General features: G+C 33.3%; 1 protein-coding gene across 1 annotated transcript in view; it reads right to left on the bottom strand.

Moving 5' to 3' along the window:
• LOC128991743 (division abnormally delayed protein) overlaps nt 1-26,702 on the bottom strand; it is a 164,025-nt gene that overhangs the window by 92,063 nt on the left and 45,260 nt on the right. Inside the window, exon 2 of the mRNA XM_054414900.1 lies at nt 283-441. Within this exon, the coding sequence (XP_054270875.1) occupies nt 283-441 (159 nt within the window). The remainder of the gene's footprint in view (nt 1-282; nt 442-26,702) is intronic.

Below are 26,702 nucleotides of genomic sequence, written 5' to 3' on the forward strand. Positions count from 1 at the left end.
TGAAAAATAAATTATTTACTTATGAATATCCATGCATTGTTTGCAGTATTTTTTTCAGTACTTTTTTTAGTAGAAATAATGCCTTTATGGAAACAAAAATCAAGGGAAGAATAGTGACTGAAATGGTAGGTTTTTTGTAGAAGCCCTACAATAATCATCGGTAGAGAGCAAATCCTATTAATTATTTCAGTTTGCAAACTCAAACATGTAATCTTATTAGCTTAATAGGTTCTGTAAATTATTAATTGTAATTAAAGTAATTTTAAATCAAGTATGACTCACTCTTGAGCGTGGTGGCCGTGGTGTACAGCAGCCCCTGTACGGTCTGGGAGCTGTGGTGCAGTAGACTTTGGAAGTCCCTCCGTACTCTCCGGTGTAGGCCTTCCTCTAGCTCCGGGGTACAACAACTGTGTCTGGACCGGCACACCGACAGTCGCGACCCTGCAAACAATAAGGTACATCAGTCAAGAATCAAGACATCACAGTGCCTAGAGTCCAAACACAATACGAAAAACAATCACACACAAATATCCTTAAATTCTTAATAGGGACACGCCCGTTCTACCATTAGATTAACTTTGACAATAGACAAAACTATTGTGTATGACTTGAGACAGAATAACCCTGAAAGGTGACGAAGTAATGGTGTATGTACCAACGTCCACGGAGGACTAAAAACTCTGACGCCTGAATCCCGCGTCTTTACATTACGAAAAACAATAATCCACTGTTTTTAAGAAACACTGAAAAATACTTAACTAACCTAAATGATAATGTTACCTTAAATATTGTCTTCTTTCTATATTTTTGGAATTTGAAACCCTTAGAAATAGATATACTGGGAAAAGAACACTTAAAAATATATTTTTGCAACGCCACTGTAACACGAATCTATTTGAGAAATATGATAGTGAATTCAAAAACCATTCTTGTTTAAATGTTTTGATATATCCGGATACAACAAACAATCTGTGGGTTGAAGTAACGCTGAAGTGGTTTAAACAACCCCTAGCTTGACCAATGAAACATAAGCGGTTGATCGACAAGTGATACGGCGGTGATTCGGTGATAATAGAATCAGCAGCTCTCTAAGAGTGTTTCATTACAAAGCCAACCTCACTAGGCTGCAAAACTTCCGTGTATTTTTATAACATAGTTCAGGATTTGTACACGGTTCACCGTAGTTATTGTAAATATGAAGGTAAAATTTCAAACGAGAATTTAATAAAAACAAATTGTCGTTCCACTATCCATCATTTTATACTTTTATTTGTTTATTTGAACGCTTGGATTTTTTAAAGTTTTTTTTAACCAGTTAGTTTTTTGTTGGTAGCGTTAATCGATAGACAAATGACATCTGCAGAATTGAAATCTCACTTCAGATTTGAAAGCGAGTGGAGTTTTGAGAGTCGCGTATGTTGAGTTTCCCTATAATATCTATGATTAAAACAAAATATCGTAATATATGTTTCTAAGATCTCAAATATATTTCATTTAAGGTATAAACTATGGAAATATTATCGCGCAAGTATGAATTGGTATTTTATTTCTTTAATATGATTAGGTTTGCAACTCGACAAAAATCTATCGTTTCCAAAAATTAAACACAGGGTGCACAATTCCTCAAATAGTTAAGAATAAAATCAAAATTTAAACAGTCTTTTTAGTGCAACGAAAATAACATCGGAAAGCTAACTTCCTACATCCAACCAAACAATTGGCCACCAGTCAGCGTTCAACCATTCGATGTAATCTGTTGTTTCAACATCGTAGCGAGGTATTGACAACACAGTGATCACACCTCTGTTGACACATTAAAATATTGATACTGTCCGAGGTTGATTGATAATATAATCACTCATTTGATATGAATACACTTGTAGTTTATATTGACACTCATGAGGTATAGCGCACTCTCTTATTTAAGCGTAGGTTTTACAATTTTTTAAAACACGCACAATTATAAGTCTTGTAATTTAAATTTTAAGAACGTTAACTATAATAAATAGTTTTTACTTCGTTGATTAAGATTCACACATCAAAATAGAAAACTAGATGTTACCATTGATTGTTACCATTACATTGGGACATTTAAAAGTTAAAGGGTGCGAAACAATCAGCTGATGTTGAACAGCTGATTCAACAATCAACTCCAGGTGGCTGTTGCGTGTTGTTTGCGCGGTTTAGTGTAAACATAACGTGACTAGCAAACAAACAACTAGTGGCATTATTATATGTATTAGAGTTTGTGCGGTTTCTTCACTCCGCAGTGCGTCGTCTGGAGTCTAACAGCTGGAGATATTTATTGTTATAGCTTTATGTAACCAGCGTGCGGTCCGATACTTGATCTGAGGATTAAAACACTCGTAGGTAATGGCACTACTGCATCAAATGTTAAACATTCTAGTCCAGCTGTCACTTTCATCCTACGAGTACGATTATGTGAAATGCGGTTCTCATTTATGTTTATTGGAATGTGAATGTTTCAACCCTATGAGTAGCTGATTTAACATAGATAACAAAATGATGATTTAATGAAATCTTCCCATTTTTTGCACAGCTTTAATTGGAACTGGATCTGTTTAAAAGACGAATACGCAATTGGTATAATGACATTTATAAGGGGTTTATATGTTGTTCGACAAAACAACGTTGCGATGTAACAATATTTACTGTAGACATACAATGTTGTGTATACTGTATGTGTGTGTATTGACAATAACAATCTACTGTGCCTAGTCCGCCTCGTCATTATTGCTATTAATTATCGTATGTAAGTGAATGTTATTGTATTGCAATGTACTCATATTGAAATATAAGTGATCTATATTGCTGTGCAAGTGATGTTTCTTGTTATGTATTTGCTATATAAACTGTATTAATATAAAATTGATAGATGGATATAGGCTATTAATAATAATTGAGAATGACTACTCAATTGTAATATCCAGAATCAATTGTAGCTAAACCTAATTAATTTAAACTTAGTAGCGTGTATACAATAATAATGCCTGATACACAGTAATGATTTCCCAACACTATTTTTACTATACAACAGTAGTTAATAGAAAACAGATACTAATCTAACTACGCAAAAGTAATGTCTTTAGTAAGGTCTACTCAACAGTATTTCCTACTCAGTAATGTCTAGACAACTGTGTTATCAACAAAACAGTTATGTATACTCAACAGTAATGTCTGGAATACAGTATTTAGCCTATGTGGCATCAGTAATGTATACCTAACAGTAATGTGTACAGTCTAGACAGGAGATGAGTCTCACACAAGGTGAGTCACTTCATCAGGGTCGCAGGATGCGAGGGCGGCGATGACTGTACCATTAACATTGATATCCTTTGTAAAGTACAGAGGTACTGGGACCAGGATAATCTTACGACAACCTCGTGTCAGCTTGTCAACTTGTCAGCGTGCATTAACGGGAGGAAGTCAGCAGTAATCTATCTGAATAAGTCATTCATAATTTGCACCAATTTATACTGGGTTCTGCTTGAGCATAGAGGAAATTAAAGTTTATTAGATTAGAATCGAGTAAGCCTGATAGAGTGGATTATGATTAATGAAATTGTCAACCATGTTTGTTTATGGTACTTAAGTTTCTGCATGCAAAAGTGGGAGATTTTAATATATTTTTCTACTCTATTGGCATTTTTTACGTTTTTAAGGAAATGTTCCAAACCCTGGCTTTGTTCCTATCTAAAATCGATCTTTGATGAGCATAATTAATTTATATTCCAATAATGAGTTTTGGATCTAAAGTCGATCTCACTCAGAATTGGACCCAACAACCTTTAGGTTTGTAATTGGTTCAGTTCAACGTATTTTAATATCACGAATCCAATATATTGTAATTGTACAACATTTTTATATGTATTGTAATAAAAATAATATATGTGCAAGAATAGTAATTGTTAATGCGTTCCGAACATTTGAAGGACGCTGAATCAATTTGCAGGCAGCACACACGCAATGATATACTGACATATGCCAAATACACTCTCAGGGCAACACGCTACCAACTTCCACGAAAGTACAATGTACTTCCAGAGTATTTCTGTGACGAGAAAGAACTATTAACACGCTAATTGTGAACTTTGTAGAGGTAATTATTTTTTACTGTTTACTTTTTCTCTTTAGGAGCGTGGCAGTTACAAGCACATTACATCATACAATCCAATTTTTTTAGAAACCAAATAAGTTGTATTTGAACATAAATTTTTGTGATCATACAAATTTTTAAGATGTATTTTAAAGATCAATAATGAATTTCTATACTCAATATTACACTTGAGAAACTGGATGTAGTACAATACGTTAATGATAATTTCACAGGTTCGTTAACAAAGGTCCAAAAGCTTTGAATGATCTAAAGTTTTATTGCTTTCCCCAAACTCTGAGAGAAAAGCCTTTTCTTTTAACAACAATACTCATAAGGATACACAAAGAAAAATAATAGGGAATATTTTCTCTGTCTAGAGATGATGGTTCAGGAACAAAATATGAGTTTTTATCTAGATTTTCTAACTACTGAGACCAAGAGTTTGTGTAACTCATCCTCTCTGTATACTGCAGCCGGTAAAACTGATTCAATTTTATTTAAACTTTTCTGATGTTTTAAAATTACAAATTTAATTGAATCTTTATATCCTATTGCGTATTATAAGTTTAACCAGATTTATTATCTATATTCACATTATCGAAAAAACAACAGTTTAACCTTGTCTGTAAAGAATTTGACTAAAACCTTTGACTATTAATACAACAACTAAAACCAACTAGTATATTGGATTGAACATATTAGTCTATGCTAGTAGGCAAAGAATCCTTAGCAGCTGTTTATTTTACACCAAAACAGTGGGAATTCAAGATGGCGCTTATCTGGGAACAACAGATCCTCCACAGAGTAAACAGAAGCGGCACAGAGATATACGACACTACACAGAGTAGCAAGGTTCGTTGTGAAAAACAAATAAACTGTCAGCAAACATGCGGCTGGCTCACCTGTTATTGAAAAAGCTTCACATTTGCAGTTAACTCGCTAGTTTTTACAAAGAGAGATTATCCTGTGAAGTGTAAAATTATAAAGCTTAAATACCCTATGGTTACGAATCAAATATGTGGTTTCTGTTCCAGATAAATATTTGAGGTTGTTCTTTCAGCATGAGTGGGTTTGCAGTGCAATTAATTTGAATCAATTATATTTTGATAGAGTTAAGTAAAAATATAATACAGGTTCATTACGTTCAATGAAACAAATGTTATGAACAAAAGTACTTATCAACTTATCATTTGCATTGAAAAGTGTCACTATGCGCATTTTTTATTCGATGGTAGCGAATTTTACGATAATATTATCATACATCAGTATGATAATTTTACCAACACAATTTAAAGCATTTAAAATTAACCACGTGAAAGAACCATTTCAGTACTATACTACTGTAATAAATGTATAGGGTTTAAATATTCCAATAAACGATTAAACCAATAGTACGAAGCTTTATAAATCGTTTAAAATATCTCTGAACAACAATTGAGTCAATCAATCAGTTTATAACAATCTCATAATGCAATCAAATTTAATAAGCTCAACCTTAGCTGATGCAATGCACACCTACGTGCGAATTTCTAGTGAAGTATTATTCAAAATAGGTTAAACGTAGAAATGACCTGAGTAACTAAGATCAGACTTTTCTGTAGTCATAAGTAATTTTTTTACCCAACGATCACACATCAAGATCCAGTTTTGAAAAATCTAAATGCTACTGCATTTTCTCAATATTAAACTACCAACATAAAATGACAAAGGAAAAAAATATACTAAAAAGTACTAACAAGTTTCATTTTAAAATAATGCATAAATTGTATTCCCTAGTCTGCGATTTTATATGAAGTTTTACAATAAAGTATTGATGTACAATTTATGTTTATGTCTCCATAAAATAAAAGGCAAAGCCCTCACTGACTGACTCACTCACTCACTCACTCACTCATCACTAATTCTCCCACTTCCCATGTACATAGGAAGCTGAAATTCGGTACACCGATTCTTTGGGCATTAAATAGGAAAACTAAGTAGTTTTTATTCTGATTGGGCTTTCGGGCTCCGCCCCAGTGGCTCTCGAGTTTCCTATGTTAACCTTACGATTTTCCATATTTAAAAGGGATTAATGAATCTTAACAGCTGTTTCAATTAAACAAGTTGGTTATGTTTTATGATGTTCAATAGCATTAAAGTTACAAGGATTACCAACAGGGTGCAGCACTAATATTTTTTTAAATTTATGACAACAGCTAATTTGCCACCAAAAGGTGAGTGAGCGTAGCGAACGAACTTCAACCTGGAGGCGAGTTAGCGTAGCGAACGAGCTAACCTGAAGGCAAGTGAGCGCAGCGAACGAGCTCCAACCTAAAGGTGAGTGAGCGTAGCGAACGAACTTCAACCAGCACGTGATTGAGCCATGCGAACGAGATCATCTTGAAAATTAAGAAGTTAAACGGGGCAAAGCCCGCGGGTTACAGCTAGTGTCTCCATAAAACACGGAGCTAATGATTATGTCTTCCACATCAATGGATAACATATAAAAGTATATGTGTTTAAAAACAGATGATTTAGCAACAAACACCGTTTATCATTGTACAGCGCTGAGTCAAAGAGTGCAATTTTCACACAACACTTCACTATATGTGAGGTAACCCGAGCAGGGTATTAACGGATATCCTGCTATTTCGGCCAAATCACTATGATTAGTTCTAATCGCAACCAAAACGGTGGATTTTCAGTTTCAAGTCGACGCTATTTTTCTCCACTAATCAGCACTAGTACAGCAAAAGGCACTTATATGATTAAAAAAAAATATGCCTATATGATTAATTATAACACTATTGTTATAGTTTTCAACTAGCGATCAGAACTTCACTGGTTCGATTTTGAGGTCTGTGTCTTGTAGTTAATGTATTTAATCGACTATTCACTTTCATATCTAAATCCTAGACAAATTCTTAAACCTGACGTATAACTAGTTCAATTATTCCAAAATAGACACCCTTAGACTTTATTTCAACATAATTCCCAACACAAAATATCTTATTGTTTGTTATTGTTGTAAATTACATCACACAAAGCAATACAGGGGTCAGAACAATACAAAGGCAGAAATTAAAACAATACCATAAACACAATGAGGTCGTGGGAATTCCCACGGTGTTGAAAACAAAAGTGAAATTAAACGTCTGGGCAATTAATTTGCATACGTCTCTCCACCGTGGGTGACGTCACAACAACAACAACAACAACAACAATAACAATAACAGCTGTGGTGCTCATAGTGACAACTCTCGTCATTGTCTTATAATCTCTCAATTTTGGGGCTAGCGCCGGCGCCTTATGTGTTGAATATATGGAAATTTAGATAATACATAATTTATATAGTTAACTAGTTTCCTGTTTCATTATTTTCAACATCTAGAAATTTATAAAACTGTCTTAATTAATTTGCTATTGCTTTGACAGTACATGAAGGAAAACATATTGCAGCATGGAATTGCAATTTTAATTTTTATTTCCATACGTTTCCGAATTAAGATATTTTCACTCTTCCAAACAAAACTAACCATCTTTGAAACTACATTCTACTGCGTCTCGCAGCAATCGCATTGCTTGTCCGGTAATCAGTTGGTCGCCGGTTTAATCCTAAGAAAATCCGTAGCCCTTAGTGAAATTGGACCAAGCCGTTCCTCGTTATTAGTCTTTCAATAAAAATCATCGTGCTAAAGAAAGCAGCTGGTCTTGATCTGATCAAACTACACACATCTATCTACACTTACTCTTCACGAACATTCACCATTGTTCCCGTTTTCAACTTATTTCTTTTACTATTAAGATAAAATATTTAATGCAACCCGTATTGTATACACTTTAAAAACTTAGGAAGCTTAACTGACACTGAAGAAACCTCATAACAGTCAAGATCGTTGTCCCATTGGTACTTGAAGTTAAAATGTTCGACAAGTTATTTAATTCCGTGACCTACTTAAGCAACTATAATTGGTTCCACAAAAGTTGCTCGAGAGTATAATTACTTTCTTGCTGCAAAGTACATGGGATAATGCATACAGTACTGTACATTTCATTATGTACGCTATAAATTTTTATGTTCTGGGGGAAATCGTTAGAAAATTTCTTATGAACAGTCTTTGCTGATTAGCGTTCATCTGATTTTTTTGTTCTTTTAGTACTACAGTAGTTGTAATGTAAAGTTTGTTTTGCACACATTTTATTCACACATTTTTGTTGCTTTTACGTAACAAAGATAGGAAACCCCTATGCCCAATGTTATTTTTTGTAATTTTCATAGAAGTGGTTTTTTTTCAGAGTTTTCCCAAGGAAGTAGGTTGCCTCAATCGATTTTTAGCCTGTAATCTGAAAACTATCGCGATGGACTACGAATCCATAACAGATATCGTGGGTTCGCGCCCTGGTTTCACCACTAAAACTGATCAGTTAAGATGATTCTTGCACTCTACCAGCTTACCCCTTACTTACACATAGAAACCCTACAGTTCATGGAAGGTGAGGACCTGAGTAAGAGTTCATCAGACTGGAGAAGGTGGGGGATCCTATCAATTATAAGATTCTGCACGGTGTCGGCGCCATTTTGCTTGAAATATCCAAGATTTGTGTCACTATTAATACCGAGGCCAACGACAGTGGCGCGACGCTAGAAGGTGGCTAACTCAACAACTATTTATTTACATTGGCAAAACGCCACGACTCTGTCTGGACGTTCACTCGGCTTTCTTTATCATCTCTAACTAAATATGGGATGTGAACCTACGTGTGGCCAAGGGCTGTAGGACAAAAGCGTAGAGTACAAATATGGAAGAGGCTGTCCCTCTATCACAAGACAGTCAAATGTTTATTATGTTGAAAGACAAATTAAAATTAATCACCATCCTGCTAAAAAACCGTGAAGAATATGTATGAGAATGATTTAAGGAAAGTGTCTGAATGAAAGTTAGAAGAGGTTAACTCTCATGTTAAAGGCGGTCAGGAAGGAAAAGTTAACCATAGTAAAATAATACACCAATCTTGACCAATTAAGCAACGTCTGTGGTTTGCATTGCTCTTCGGTACATAAATCTTTGTGGCGAATGTTATCATCAATAGTGGTTTTTTTTTTCTAACAGTTAAACAGTTCTAGGTCCACATATTAAAATCTCATTTTTTCATTGTTACTTTCCAACTAGTTGAACTTGTTGTTACGTCTTTTTTGGATCACCATCGATATTCTTTGTCCCATTCAACAGCACTTTTTTGTGACGAGGTATGGCGTTTTAAAAACAATTGGTTTTTTTTAGCCAGAAGAAAAGTTTTTCACCCACCAAGATTGTTGCCAAGTTAAGCTGTGGTTTCGCATATTGAACAAGATTTATTGGTGCCCAATTAAATGCTGCTGTATCTTAACTGAGTATTCTTGAATCATTATAAATGTGAATGAAACTTTCAATACATTCATATTTGTAAGGTTTAATTCAATTACAAAAAATGACATATAAATAAAAAATCCTATAAACTATTTAAATCCCCCTCAAAGTCGTGCACACTTGCAGCACTATTGTCAGTGTTTTACGGTTACAAGAAGCTCGTTGAAGAAGGCTAGGATTTTGTCGTAAAATTGATATTAAAGCCTGCACAGCGGCGTTCTGCGTTGTTTCACACAATGCTAACAAGGCTGTAAATCTGTAAGCTACACCTCGCCTCAGCTGTTTGATGTGTAAATTGTTTTGGAATAACGATCACATTTTTACAACACTGAGAAACTTTACAATTTATACGGTTTTTTTTTATACAATCTATACTTTTACGTAATACCCGTATTGTTGGATCCTAAATTTAAAATTATTTTGTGGTACCGGTATTATTAAACTCTCTATATTATGAGGGTGTACTCGCAATATCGAAAGTCGATGGTGCGAGTGTTTGTGTTCAAGGTACAACAGATCATAGACAACATTTTGCTGCCGGGGGAGAAAGTTATTAATCATTAGATCCGGTCCTACGTAGTCTACGGTAGGTATCTTGTTATGGTTGAGGTAGTGCAAAACCTGAATTGCAGCTCTCTTTCTATTCAACACAACAAGACTATAACAATATAGAACAAATACTTTTTTAATCTATACATTAAACATTATAAAAAAAACTTGAAAATTATGTTAGTGGCATACGAAAAAACTAACTATAGTCCACAGCTCGAATAGTCTTCGTGGTCCAGTGCTACAACCTTTTTAAGTTAGTCAAACTCAGCTTATTGTTCTAGTATTAAGAACAGAATTAAATAAAACTCAATTTTCACTACTTTAATTCAATAGAAACTTTACTCATAAGAAATAAAGGACCAAATGTGAAACTCCATTATGCGATATTCACGCAATCTTTTCTTGAAAAGTAAATAATTTTGTTACAATTAATGGATTCGTTTTATTCCTGTTGCAATGAGGTTTTACTCTAGGCCTACGTGTTATACGGTAATAGATATTTTTGTAGGTTCATATTAAAAAAATGAAATACACGTAGGTATTCCTAGGTGAAAAAAGTTAGAGGTTATCCAACGTGTTTTTCCCTACAAAATATGCCAATACCAAGAGTGTTTTAACGTTTTCCAGAAGTATAATAGAGACTTGAAGAACTAAGAGGTGCAGTCGTACTCAACAAAAATAGTGAGACAATAGAATTGTCAGCAGCGTTTGCTCTAGAAGGGAGAGGGAGGGGGGATGAATTGTACAAGGAAGGGGTGAGTATTGTACAGATTAAAGTGAGACATCAGCCTCAGGCCGAGGAAAAACATCAACAGCTGAGTTGGGTCTAACGCTTCTAAAGTTCGGTTAAAAATACTAGTTAGAGTTGACAAAATTAATTTTATCTTTGCCACATTGTAATAAATTATTAGACATTTAATTATAATCCTGGCGCAGTTTATCTTAGTCAGTAACAAATCTACTACACAGGTCAACTCACCCCATGCTTACATTGTTACACTCACTTAACATATTCAGCTTAAAATACGAGCACAAAGTATGTTACTATTTCAATTAATGTTTCCTTAAAAAATATATCTACAACCAATCACAATGTCAGAAAATTACCCCACCAAGGGTTGAAACCCGCAAAACCGATGTCGTGGCTTCTGAGTAGATTGGCTGTCTTCGACACTGCTCTCAAACATTGAATATTGTTAGCAATATTTTATATTTTTTATAATATTATACAGTTACGTGTATGTACGATTAAATAAAACGAACAAACGTGACGATGACACAAGATTGTTAGTATAATTTTGAAAATTAATTTTGTATGGTTTTGCCTTTAATTTGTAAGAAATTACCAATTATTTCTTTTTTACTTCATCTAACACAATCAAAACTCCTGCAACTCCACTCCGATGCAAAACTACAAAACTAAACCTCTATTGCGACACTCCGCAGCTTAAAATAAACCGACACAAAGGTCTTACATTGAGCAATAAACCGTCCATCCAACACCGGTGATCAAAGGTCTAAGTATAAGGCTCTTAACTTTGGCGAAATTACAAGGGTGGTCAGCCTGAAAGATTTATTCCTGACCACAATAGCTTAGGTTGCGGTATAACCTAGGAGTAGTGATTATAGTGTAGTGATTATACCAATATAACGGCTGGATGGCGTGGGTATCCACTAGTGTAAAAGAGACTCTGGCTTTAAACATGGTTAAGTGAGTATTGTGGATATTTGTCCACACAAATGTTATTTGAACACGATAAATGCCCGGAAACTGTTGGTAATTTAATTGAAATTTAATTGTCTTTACAACGCAACAAAATCAATGCTCTTGATTAATTATCAGGGCGTAGTGGTGCTATTGCTCGCCTTACAATCTGAAGCGTACAGACTGGTTCAGTCAGAGTCGGGATCGATCCTGGGACCCAGGTGGCATTGGTGATTAGGCTACAAATAACGTACAAAATGCTTTTGGAATTCGAACAAAATGTACTCTAGAAGACTAAGAAGAAGCAACTACTGCAAAGAAGAGAATAGCGACGAAAACAAATGCTGATAATTTTCTTGCTCTAAGATGTTAACCAATGCTGTTGATTCGATCTCACTGAAGATTTTAAGCTATGCCCTTGGTTTGATAGTGGATGGGGTGTCTGAGCTGAGAGAGGGGTGAAGGGGGAGGGAGAGAGAGAGAGACTCAACAGCTAATTACCGTTCTTTGTGTGAGACAAACTCTCTTTGTGTCAACGTCATACCGAACCTCTTAACTTGTCTTGGGACAATATTGCAACTTTAATGGCGACACTAATTATATTTTAATATTTACTATTTGTGTAAAAAATGACGAGAATAGTTTGTTGGTAAATGTAAAAACGTTAAAAAATACAGTATTCGATTTTGTTTTAAACCTCATCAAAAACCCAAAGAATTTTATTTTTTTAAGTGAACATCTAAGTCTATGATCAATTAGTGAACAAACTGTAGGGTAAATAGAGAAAAAAATTGTCGAGCAGTAAGAAGGATGTATTTCAACAGTAAACACAATTCTGTTTAATAATTACGTCCATACACACGTCGATTTTTTAATAATTAAAAAGTCCATACAATTGTTAATTTATTAGGAACAACATAATTCCATCCTGTACGAAATGCAAAGTTAAATCTACAAACATTCCCAGAGAACCAGGTCGGCCAGTAAGAATGTTTAAACGCGTCGACTTACAAATAGACTTTGTTTAACAGCTTCTACTAATTAAAATTCGCACAACAAACGTTTCTCTTTAACCTCAAACTTGTTGCTTAAGCTAACATTTAAAAACCTCTGCAGGAAATTTGTTAGGTAAGGTCAAAGGTTGTAATTAAACGAAGATATATTTTATCGTTCTGTTGAAAAGGCTCTAGTCTAGTTTAACAATCAATGCGAAGCTGTGGTCGGAAAATGGACGAGGAACAAACATACACTTTTGACCCATGTGATAAACATCATACTGCATACGTAAGAAGTGCATTATTTTCAAACATGGAGCTTCCAAAATGGATAAAATTGCTAAAATAATAAAAACTGATACCGTTTGAAGAACGGGACAACCTACTTCTCCACCAATATCATAATAATAAAATTAGAATGAATATTCTCAGATTATGTTCCTATTCTTATACTATATGTAATATAACATCCATACGTACTAGAGACTAAGACTACTAGTCTTAAGACTACTAAGACTAAACTATACAAATGTATACCATGAAAAACAATTAAACAGTTAAATTGTAATAACTAAACTATACTATAGTTACTAAACAAAACTATTTTAAAGAAAACCCAGCGAAATGATTTACAAGTCAGAAATGTACAGTACAACTGTCCTCGACTACAGCCTATTCTTTTTTTACACGACGAATAAAAAAAATCATTGTCCCGTAGCTTAAATATTGGAAACCCGACCTTTTTGCTGCAGTAAGACGAAAAAGAAACAAACAACTCGAAAGTAATAAGGAGTTCATAAATTTGGAGTTAGATCGCCTACAGTATTTTGCATTCAACTTCGCCAAGGGTATCATTAAAGGTGCAGGAGGTTTCAAAGACTACTAAACGACCAAGTTACGTGGGCGGGAGTGACACACGATTCTGCATCCAAAGAGTAATGAATCTGCAGTCACAATACTGCAGAATAGTTTCCTACTCTGTGCCGCACCTCGACTCTACTTCTAAACTAGGTTTGTGGCGCTGTGGTGGAAACACAATGTTGAACACTATACCAAGAGTGATGCAGTAAGTAAAATGTGTATAAATACCCAAAAATATATCATTAAAATTATTAAGTTGTCTATTGAAACCTATTTAATTTTATTCATAAACTCTATGAGGGATGGCCAGTCGATTAAATGATCTCAAATGTATTTTTCACCACACTAAGATTTTTTAACCGTTTTACAAACGTTTATTGGAGGCAGAAAGCTAAGTATTGACATTGCTGTCCATGCCAGTTGTCATCATCATTTGGGGACCAAGCAGGTTTTTACATCCCTAGGGCCAAAAATCAGCTGTTTGCTTATTGTCTTAAAACACAATCAGTATCCATAGCATTTCAATAGACTTGTTTTACCGTCGCCATTGCTTAGCAACAAATATTTATTATTATTTTTACTGATTCCTCTAAATATTTCTTCACATAAACTTAAAGTTGCAGTTTTGTTGACTGTTAGTGTGTATATTGTATAATATTATCTCAACTAGTGTACATGTTGCTCGAATTCGAGCAATTACAAAGTATTACAGGAGTTATTTCAGATTGAATAACAGTCATATTTACAATGAGTTTAAATGAGTCAACTCAAATATTACCGTTGTGTAACTCAGACCCTGTTTATCTTCGTTATTGATAAACCTAAAGCATTCCGGACGGTTCTCTCCTTCTCAAAATGCCTCGCTGTACAGGCAACACAGGTCATTAATAGAGGGCCAATTGAGAACGAAAAGTCGTTTTGGGGTAGTGTTAGGGTGCATTTGTAACCAAATAGTTGAAGTTGTCCAGGTTCAGGTTCAGACTGTGATGAGTTAAGCCTATTACGCGCCACTGTTCTGTAGCTGCGGTCGTTATCACGATTGCGCCTCCTGTCTATATATGTTTCGTTGTCGTTGCGTCGGAGACATTTAAAAGAAATAAACAACAAATAATAATCAAATTATAGCTACACAAAACAACGATAAATGCACAAACGTAAGTTACAATCATGCTAACACGATCCATCATAGCGACACAAAACAACGATAAATACACAAATTTAAGATACAACCATACTAACACGATCCGTCTTGGGGGTTATGTTTACACAAACTCAAATAGTAAATAAATGTACTCAATGTGTTTCATTGAATTGAAAAGTAAATAACAGCAATACAATTATACAGCTGATCAAAATGTAAACAATTATGTTCTTCATAAGGATAATATGGGAACTTTCAAAGCCACTGGGGCAGAGCCCAAGGGGCTTTTTCAAAAATGTAAGGCCAGTTTGCAAATCTACGCGACACGCTCTTTCCAATGAGACGTCAATGGATAAAATCGGTTAGGAAATGGCGGAGGAGTTCAACCGACAAACTTTCGTGTAGCGTATTAATTATATAGATATTGTATAGTGTGGTGAAAAATAGCGTTCGTACTACAGGCCGAAAGGGTTTTGCAGCTTTCGGTCGTTTCAAGTTCTCCAGCCGGTAAAACCTCATTTTCGGCCCTAGGTACGAAATATACTATTGTGTTGAACTAAAACAATGCAACTGTAATTTGTAAACGTTGTTTTTAAAATCTTGATTCAAAACTCGACTTTTAATCAGTACTTTGTACGGGTAGTATGCAATCATTTAGTATGGCTTCTTGTAGAGAGAGTTCTCCAATGAAAATAAAGTTCTTTTTACCTGAGAAACCTATATTTTCTTACTAAAAGCCATTGGTAATTTGATAGGATTTGAACCCATGTCCCAAGCTCTAAACAAAAGATAAGCCACGCACCTTGTGGATAAATATTTGTGTTATACTAGCTTAGTGTAATACACTAAATGCGAACGTCAGTCATGATTTAGGATGACATTGATTTGTCGTTTCGATTCGTATTGCAGCTATTGACATTTACCACTGGTGTATGGGGTAGCTATAAATAATGGTGAAAAAAGCTGTCATTTAGAATTTATAATCTAAGTGGAAAATTCGTATTTCAAAACGGTGGTGGTATCCATTTGAAATTACCAAATGTAATTTATTTACATCAACAACAATAAAACTGCATCAGTTATATAACCCTACACAAATTAAAACGAAATAATTAACCAAGGCATTGAATTTCAAAAATATCTTATCGGATCCATTATAAGTTCCAACGCCCCAAGTATGTTTTAGTATTTCTTAACTCAATATGAACGCGTTAGATCTCAAATAAATGCAAAACATAGTAAGAGCGACTTTACAAGAATTTTCTACCACAAAAAATAAACCATATTTTTTGCTTTGTACATAAGTTTACTTGTAAAGCAAAAATCCAACAAACCAACAAGACAAGGGGGAGACTATTATTTAGAGTCCTCCAACCTCATTCGGTTGTCATCACTACAGAGATGAGTCACCACAGTCTATTTCTGTGGCTTGGTAAGAAACGTCATTTTTCATAGATGTAAACTTAGCTGCGCCAAAAACTCGCCTTCATACAAACGCATGTTTATTTACAACTAACATACATAGCTCACTAGGTATGTTTCTAACGAAACTCATTTTGTTGTGATGTTAACAATTGTGAAAGCACTTACGAATTGTAAAAAATATGTCGTACCACAGAGAAGTTATATAATATAATAATTTAAATTTGTGGACGTACCCACGAGAGAAATCCACGAACGTTTCACACACTGACAGTTCAATATAGTGTAAGTTAAAGTCTAATGTAAATCCCTTTTATAAAAACAAAAACACACAAACATCTTTTGAACTTTAGACTATAATTTCGGCACTAATTTTTATAAGCTTCAATATGCTTTATACAATGTATAAAGATATTAAACATAAACATATTAATATTAAATTGAATATAAATATAATGATATTTATATTCAGTTTAATATTGATTAGTAATCCATTACGTGCCAAAAATAAATACATACAGCGACTTTTACAAGGCTGGTATTTGCATTAAAAAGTAAAAACATCAAGACTTCCTCAATTAATTCAAGAATGACTTAAATATTTAAGATTGACGAAAAAGGTTTCCAACATGAACTCTGTAGTTTTTTTAAGAAACTTTACTTTCATGTTTATGTTTAAGCAGCACATCACAGATCCATTGATATTCGTTTAAATATTTACAAACCTGCAAAGTCAACTCCTGACGAGCGTTCTTATTTACTCTGTTTTCAAAAACTCAACATTTCAACGTTGCGTCATGTGTACAAGATTTTGAATTATTCTTCAATTTTGTTATTTATTAAATCAAAGTTATAAAAACTTTATTTTGCATGATTCTTTGTAATTAGTTAGTTTTAGTCAAGGAAATGTTAAATTATTTGGATAATTGATAATTGGACAATAAATTAACACGTTTAGTTGAATGGACACGGTCAGTCACTGCAAGAAAATAAAAATTGCATGAATCTATTAAATCGGAATAAATTCCACTCTCAATTTATTATCCAACTTAATTGGATGAAAAGTATTTGTGTACTTTTGAATAGTTAACACTATGAAGCCCAATGGTTACATTCTATGCAATTAAAATGGTTCAAATATTAACAAAATAATCATAAATATTTCGTAAATCCACATACTAGAGAACAAACATTTCGGTCCAATCGACGTTGCAAGTCTGCATTTTAGAGAACAGAATTAATCGACCTAATTCTGTCAGAATGGGAAAAATTAATCCTAAGGGCTTGTTTTGCTTAATTTTGGATATTTATTCACTAAGATTATTGAATGGAACAAATTAGGAAAAACAAGGATGAACTAATATAATTGATCAAATCCTCTTTACTGAAAAAGATGAAAGCATATTTTTATTTATTTCCAAAATCATGACGACTGCTATACTTTTCTATAGACCTCTATGCTGTGACCCTTCGTCCTTTGACCTCATGTTTATCACCTTTATCTATTATCATTGTTTGCTATCACTATCCAAGTTCCGTGACACACGCTATACTTACCTTAGTATGTAAGTTTGTTTCTCATCAAGACAAGACTCTACGTCTTTTGTGCTGTTGTCTGAGTCAATTATCGGGGAGATCATCAGTGGAATCGCATCTTATAGAATTATACCCATGAAATAGAGACATTTAGATGGAGAGTCATATTTTGTAACGTGTAAGGATATAAGGCTTCTGGTAAATATTACAGTTAGTAACAATTTAATTATCTAAACTTAAAAAAGACTAAGAATATATTAACGCATTTGTCAGTTAAATCCACCGGCTTAACTATACTGTATTATAAGTTTACTAAAAGGTAAACTAAAAGGTACTTAAAAGGTGCGTAAAGATTGTGTTAACGACACGAGTAGACATTTTAAGGTAAGGCCTTGGCGAGTGTAGTTAACACCATTTACGCGAGTTGCGTACACTACCTACGACAGTGTTTAAATTACTAAAATGCATCACCATTCATAACTTCTAATTGCCACTGACGGTGATGCAACGAAACATAGTACTAAACACCTATTGCACCTTTCAACAATTAAATTGGCCTGAACAGCTAATTAATTGAGTTGATTAAGATCGATTCATTACAATTTTACTTCTTCTCTCTCCCTCATTTGTCCGTTATCCGTGTTGTTAAGTAAATCTATGTTGTTATGAAAGTAAACAATGCTGTTATGTGAAACCTTTCAAATCTAAGAACTAAACTGAACCATTTACTTTAAAAACCAGTCGTAGGTAAAGACTATTCTACAACACAAGCACAACGCTTTGTGAACTATTACAACAATGCAACAATATTAACAGCTGATCAATAATTGCACGACACTCATAATGTTCAGATTATCTTTCACTGACACCTTCAACAGACATCTAAACACTGTATACTTAATTAAGCTCGAATTCGAGCACGGTTGAGCAGACGTCGGTTACACGAACGAGTGACTAATGTTTTATCTGCGAGTGTCACGTGGATTGATCCTAACTGTTTGTCACTCTGAGAATCGCTCTTTCTTTGTGTTGTGACAAATGCTGAGTTTCCCTTGACTTTTACACGCGATTGAATAAGTAAGAGCAACGAATTTATCTTAAAGGAAAATCTTTTGATCAGCATCAAGAATTACGCATTATTGGTGATACTATACGAATATCAATAATACACCCATTCAAACATTATTTGATGACTAAATGGTTTGCAAGATGGAAATATGTATAAGGTTTTACAACGGAAATCGATTTTCACAAGTCGCACAGGTCTTCATTATGTTCAAGGATATATTGTGTCGGAAGGTGTATATATTACATTATATTACATATGTAACAAACATATTTAGAATATGTGAAATAACTAAACTCCGAATGTTGATACTGTTGGTTAAATTTGTAGACTATGAAGACTTACGTCACCACATACGTGTTTTTCAGAGTTATTGCAAACCTAGCAAAGCATATTTATGGAACAATATAACAAATCTATACACAGTATGGTATTTTCTTAAACTTATTCTTTAAAAAAGGTTAATAACAACGAATATATTGACAATACAACTGTTTATCTATTGTTTTTAATTCATAAAAGGACATAATTTATTGTTATCTTAGCCCAAATAAAAAATACAGTAATGATATTATATTCATTTTTTAGTTAAATACCTGTAATCCAATATTGCAAATACCTATTTTACTTAGACTGCAGGCACCTATTTAATTGAAGTTTTTCTAAGCAAATGCAATGTTTAGAATTGAGACAAAATAATTAACAAGTATTATGAACAAGTGTCTTTTAAGAAACCGAGATAAATTTAAAGTAACAAAGGCTACTTCTTAGTTAAAAGAGGGAAGAGGTGAAAATGCGGCAGAAATATCAATAACTTAAGGTATTTTTACACAAAGGCTACGTTTTACCTTTGCGGGTTTCTTGTTTCGTTCTAGCAAATTTTCATTTCCGCTCCTTTTCTCCAGAGAACTCATCATTATCACTTTCGGAGAACTGGCCTGGATTTAATATCTGTTTCAATTTAAATTTACCCTCCAATAAGACTTTTGTGTTATAAAATTGTCTCCTGTTCAATATGACACCAGTATTAAAATGTGGCCTATGCAAGATAAGCGAAGTTAGGATAGTTTAGTTGGTTAGTTTAGGTTTGGCTAATTTACATCTTCATTTGCTTTGGGCAACCCTTAATAGTGGCGGTCATCTTCTTGAACAAACTCTTAAAAATGTCGTTTCATTTATTCAATGTTGATTATTAAACGTCATACAAAATATTTCGTCGACACAATTTTCGGCTGCGATCAATCCCAGGTCAAGTAAGCAACAATGGAAAACGCACATTTGTCAGGTTGGCAACTGTGACACTCAAACATTCATCAGGCTGCTTTATGTGTTCAAAAACAGCTCTTTTATAGCCTGAACATTATCTGAAAGGCCTACTCTAGGGAAACGTAAAATGTTACATTGCATGTAAATAAAATCTTTTGTTTGGTAAACAAAACGTATGGGTTGACGTTTTTGTAAAACAAAAATCTTTACTTTTGAAAATAAATTTGGGGAAAATGGGAACATTTACTATTGCTGAATAAAGAGACATTCAAATACATTGTTGTTTAAACTACGGGGATTTTAACACAAGATTTTAATCAATTGACTATGTTGCATTCTTGAATGTACCTTACTTTTTCCATGTTAGTTGTGTTTTGTATATCTATAGTTGTATGTGTATTTGCAGTATACATTAAATTTTTAATAGATTTTTACTAACAATTATAGATTAAGCATTTTATTTCTTCGTGTCTAAAGAAGTACCGATCAGCACTAACTTTTGACTTGTAAAGTATTCATTGAACATAAAAACAATTATGGTTTTTTCAATGGTCCTATTATTTTTAACTTTTATAATTGTTTTGAATTAGTTCCTTTATTGATCAAGTTACAAAGTTATACGTACTAAATTAATAAACAAATTAAGCCATGTTTTGTTAATTAATGACATTACCACTTTTATATGGATGTTTCAAAAGTTGTTGTAGTAAATTTTAAAAAGTAGTGAAGAACTGTTTCCCAAAAAAACTACTATTTTTATGTTAGGTAATAATGTATTTTGAAACTAAACGATTTTGAAATGAAATGAAATGAAATGAAAAAGTGCTTTATTAACAAAAAAATAAACTGCATAAATACATATGAACTTATAACTAAACATAATCTTCTGCATAACAACAACAAAATTACTAAAAACAGCACATTACAGCAATGGTCATAAGACCGTCTGCCGGGTTGACAACATTTTATTTTATACAACTAAAAATGTGAAATATTTGTAATAAGCTGTAATATGTATATTGTTTTGCTGCTAGACATTGAATTCTAAAACCAAATCCCACCTATACTTCCAAGCCTCTTTAAGAAAATTTGCCAGCGAACGCCAATCCTTACCATTAAGAAAATTTATAAACTCTGAGCGAGTTAAAACAGGTTTCAATAGCCATTTATTTCTAATTTGTGTTAAAACTGGACAACGAGCAACAAAATGATAAGTGTCCTCATTCTCATTTAGATTACACAAAGAACATATAAAATTAGCGTCTGTCATCCAAGGTTTAAAATTTAAGGAAATAGTCTCTGTCCTTACTTTGAATACCCATCGTCTAACAATATCAGGAACGTTATCTGATAGATATCCATTATCTCCAAGGTCAAGATTCAGTGAAGCATAAGTTGTGTGGTATCGTGAGGCCAATGCCGCCTGGACTAACCCCCGCCTGCTCTCCCCCCTTACTGCCTCTACTACTGATAACAGGTGTCGCTGGGTATCCTCAATGGAATTCACATCAAAGGATAATTCAATTCCATGTTTACTTCCAAGACCCTTCCAATCTCTGCTCCAATAAATATTTTCGCTGATTATTTTCTTTGCTAATTTATTTGGTAGACGGTTCGTCGGCAGTGACAGAGCATGTATGATGTAACGAGCATGCATGCTGAGTGTATAAATGTACTCTTTTTCTAGACCAGTTTCGAGATACAATGCATAGTTGGGAGTATTTTTTGCCAAACCTAAAATTTTCTTTACAAAATAACAAAGAGTCCCAGCTACATAATCACTTTCCCATAAACCCCATATTTGACACCCATAACAAAGAGTTGATCTGACAATTGAAAAATAAATAGTGAATTTTTTACTTAAAGGTACATTTTTGTTATTTAGAAATGTATTCCAAATACTGTTAATTGCTAATTTTGAAGAGCTGCACTTGTGTTTTAAATGCAAACCCCAGGATAGTTTAGAATTTAAGTTTATTCCCAAATATTTATAATCATTAACCACATCGATTCTTTCACCTCGAAAATACCATTTGTCATTTTTCCTCAGTTTCCCTCCTTTCCTAAAAACCATAATCTTTGACTTACTTAAATTCACAGTCAAGTTCCATTGTTGACAATATCTCTCAAGGTCATTTATCATTAACTGCAGACTGGTTCCCGTCGGAGCCATCAACACAATGTCGTCAGCATATAACAAAGCCTTAATTTGAACATCTCCAAAAATGCAGCCTCCACTTAATGAATCTATAATGTCATTTACAAATAAGTTAAAACATAAAGAACTCAAAACATCTCCTTGTTTTAGACCGAGGCCTGTTTCAAAGTAGTCTGTTATTCCATCTTTACACCAGACAGCTGACGAAGTACCATTATATAAATCCATTAAAACGCGTAACATATGCGTAGAAATACCAAGACATGATAACTTATAAAACAAAGCATTTCTATCTATTGTATCGAAAGCTGCAGTAAAATCTACAAAAAAAAAACTAAACGATTTTATTATCTTCAATGATCAATTCTTTAACAAAGTAAGCACTTTTTACATGACGTAACAAGTCTAAATTACAAATAATGGAATAACTTTAATAAATACTTAAGTATTATCAAATTGTTTAAAAAAATTAACTATTACTTTGCATTTTATGGGGGAAAGTATTAGATCGCAATATGTTCCTACAAACTTTCACGTGAAGTTTTCTTGAAGGATTGGTTCCTCGACGTTCCAATATTTCACATCACATTCCACACCAACACCTTTCAATCATGTGATTGATTTCGAGGTGTTAAGTATTTGTTTCTTCCAGTTTTCGCGTATGGTTTGCATCGTAACCAACAGGAAGAAGTAAAATAATATGTTTTTCGTTAAATGACTTATAGAACCCTCATTTATCAACCAATGACAGTTAAATGACAGAACAAATTGCCAACAAATTAAATTTTCACGCCACAACTGATCATTTATATAGTATCTTCACCCAAACATATTAAAGTTTACAATACCCGCATCCTCTTTCAATAAACAGTACAATTGATCAGACAAGTCGTCCAAACCACCTGAAAATTTCTTTTACACATGTGTCGAGTTTTTGCTTCCAATTGGAAATGGATTGAGTGGAACCACAATTGATTCATTATGCTCCTTCGCGGCGAAGGAAAATCTTGGAAAAACGGAAATAACTAGGACGTCCTTTGTTGCGACAGCCAATGCCACAATTTGTTAAAAGGCAGCGTGGGAAGGATAATGGAAAACTTCAATTATTATGTTTTTAATAACTTACATTTTCTTGGTACAATCTTGACACGATCCAAACGATAATTGGAATCAATATTCAATTTAGTAAGAATATATCATTGTGAATGTTAGTTTGTTTATCAATTACTACTCAAGTAAAAAAAAACAAGTTCCATCACAGGCCTATTTGGATTTTATGTGGAAATATGCTTTAACAGAATAAATAAAACTCGATTACCCAAAACCCATTTTTATGTTGAAAACAAAAAAGCCAGACTATATTTGGGACAATTATTAATATTATTAGCTTAGATTAGTTCATTCTCCTCAAATTGGATGATTTAAATCGGGTTTCGATTGGTTTTTTAAAGGTTTTTATTTCTGGCCAGATTAAACATTGTGCATTAATTTTTGTATACAAGGGGGTCGAGCAATATTATACAAATAGATTGTTATATTCGATTTAATTGGATTCCAAATACGTTGGACCAGAAATACAGAGTAAACAATTAAAGCTCTACAAAAGTCGGACAGAACCAACCTTAAAATATTCCTCAGCTGTATCATATATGAGATAACCTATAGTGGATATTGTTAAATTCATGCTAGTATTTCAAATACATTTAAATAATTGACTTCTAATGGACTCCATAAAAAAATATTATCTTTTTAACAAACAAAACATTGAATTACTCTACCTCCATCTTATATAGGCAGGTTTGAATGCAATTAAACATCGTCCATTGCATATCAAACCTTAACTACCCTCTAACTACCCCCCCCCCCCCCCCCACCAGTGGGGATACATGTCACAGTTCCCAGGGGACATGGCACCCCACCACAATGGACACTGTCACTTACCTACCTCGACCACAGCCGGCCATTAGGTATATATCACCCCCACCCTTCAGTTATACCCAGTTCGATTTTAGAGTTCTTCCTTTAAAATGTGCTTTTCACAAAATCCGTTCATATCGTAAGGGATCATGACGTGTACTTGTTACAAAAACCAATCGCTATTAGGGAAGTGTTATGTGAAGCTATGTGTATTCGTAAAGGTAAATTCTTGTATACAAATTAAAATTATAATTTATTTAAAAAGTATGAAACATTGTTTTAACCTTCATGCATGAGAAAAAATTAAATGTTTATTTAAATCAGGATTTTTTTTGGAAAGGTAAGGGTAAGTGCAAAATTTAAAAGTTTTTGCTGATATAATTTTTCTAGCAAGTTTTTGAGCACAGCCAACTCATACGGACGAGCATTGTATAAGGGGGTTTGCTAAATTCGTGCAAATACATTTAAAATGGATGTAAATAATTAACTTCTGATTAAACTCGTTTAAAAACAGATTTTAACAATCGTCGAAAAATTAAATTTCTTGTAGGTGTAAAATAAAACCTACATTAAACCATCGTTTTGGAACAAGAAAAGTCAAATGTAACAGTTAAATGTATGTTAAAATGTATTATTCTTGAGCTCGTAAAATAATATTTCGAAATATTGATTCAACATTTAATAATCTTCTTTAAACTTATATTAATGTGTATAAAAACCGATTCAACAACGTGAAATGTCACATGGTTCAACATAGACCGTGTTTCTTCATTCACAGACAGATTTGGTATTGGAGGTCTGGGAGCGAGTAGATAACGCTTTGAGATTTAAACGTCTCCATTTCTTTTGTCATGAATTTCATACTCTCATATCTATAAAAACAGCAAAGTCTTTCTGTTGAAAATACATATTGTAGAACGATGGAAAAATATAGTTTCGTTTATATATATTCCGTGAAAATAGTTACTAATAACTAATATATTTTAAACGTGAAGATGTGTATAAAATTAAGATGCTTTAAATCCTTCTAATTTGTGTGTTAACGCAATAGTTTACTTATATTATAATTTAGGAGTACTTGCATCAAGATAAAAAGATTCACTATTTATAGTCAACTAAGTCAAGACGAACATAATAAATTTACTTTAAAAATTATTCCAAACAGATATTAAACTCATTATATGTTGTGTATTCTGTTTTGTACTTTGAAACTAAAGATTTGCTCGTCAGTGATAAAGAAGCTCACACTTTTTATACCATTATTTTTCATTACGAGTACCTCCATAAGATTTTCAATCTCATGTAGTGTAGTAATTTAACTAATTTTAACGATGTTGAAGGATTCTGTCTGAATAAGAAACTATTCAATTTTGTTCACTATTTGTCCAAAATATTCGTCTAGTCTTTCACATTTCCATGAAAAATTAGGGACACCTTCAATAATTAAAAAAAGTACCATCGAATAATTAGTTATTTAGTTCTTTTTGTGACCTAAGAATAGGAACTATTTCGTCTAGAACCATACTTAATCAAAGTTACCGTATACCTCTCCATGTTTACCTAACATAGCAAGTGTAAGATTTTCCCAAGTTATCGTTGAAACAATTTAACCAAAAACCATCTCGATACTGTTTATTTCTAATAAATGACAAGTATTTAAATATTTGTAAAATTAACATTGTAATACGTCAGTCCTAAGAGCGTCAAAGGTTTCGTTACCTCCTTGTGCTCAACCTCAACACTACGAAATGCCTCAGCCAGCTCCAGCGAGCCATCGACCTCTCCGTTTAGGGCGATCAGTTTATTTATCACACACATCTTCATTGACTCTTGACATCGTAAATTAATCCTTCAACGGCTCAATTAGAACGAATGCGTCTCACAGCTTGGTAATCCCAAGCAACGTCTTCGTCAGACTTACTTTACGGGCCTTGGTAAAATAATTTGTTTATACAGGTAACTGAGGGTAGCATTAAAGAGGGTTCGACCATCGCCTCTTAAAAGGAAAATTGTAATAAAATATACATAATATTTAATTATTTACACTGTGAGCTTGTCTCAAAAATTCAATTCAATTTAAAATTAAAATTTATTTCACAAAAGAGCACATTTACAGACATTTACAGTGTCATTACTTAGGTTTACAGTTAAATTTAACTTGGATTTACAGTTTAAGATGGATTTACATGGTTGCTTAAGCGAAAATTATAGTCTACTATCTATAAAGAAATATAATAATTATAATTCAGAATATTATATTGCTAAATAAATTAGATTATTCAACATTTCGTGCAATCCTAAACGAATTGTTCTTTCAAATTATGATAAATCAGTAGTAATCCACGAGCTGCCTCCAATTCATATATAAGCCAACTTTAGCAGGGTTACCTTAATACCAGTTCTACATAGAGTTTTAATCTAAAGGAATATTTATGTCAAATAACGTCACATAACATACATTTGAAAAAATTTAGGTTAGGATAGAATTGTTAAGTTGTGTCACTTACACGTACTAGTATATCTTTGAATGTCTCAAGTCGTCACAAATAGTTGAACTTTGATGAATAGATTCACTAAAC

Source organism: Macrosteles quadrilineatus, unplaced genomic scaffold (assembly GCF_028750875.1).
Source record: "Macrosteles quadrilineatus isolate MER2022 unplaced genomic scaffold, UCM_ALF_1.0 Scaffold_4__1_contigs__length_99947679, whole genome shotgun sequence".
In the NCBI taxonomy this organism is placed as follows: Eukaryota; Metazoa; Arthropoda; class Insecta; order Hemiptera; family Cicadellidae; genus Macrosteles; species Macrosteles quadrilineatus.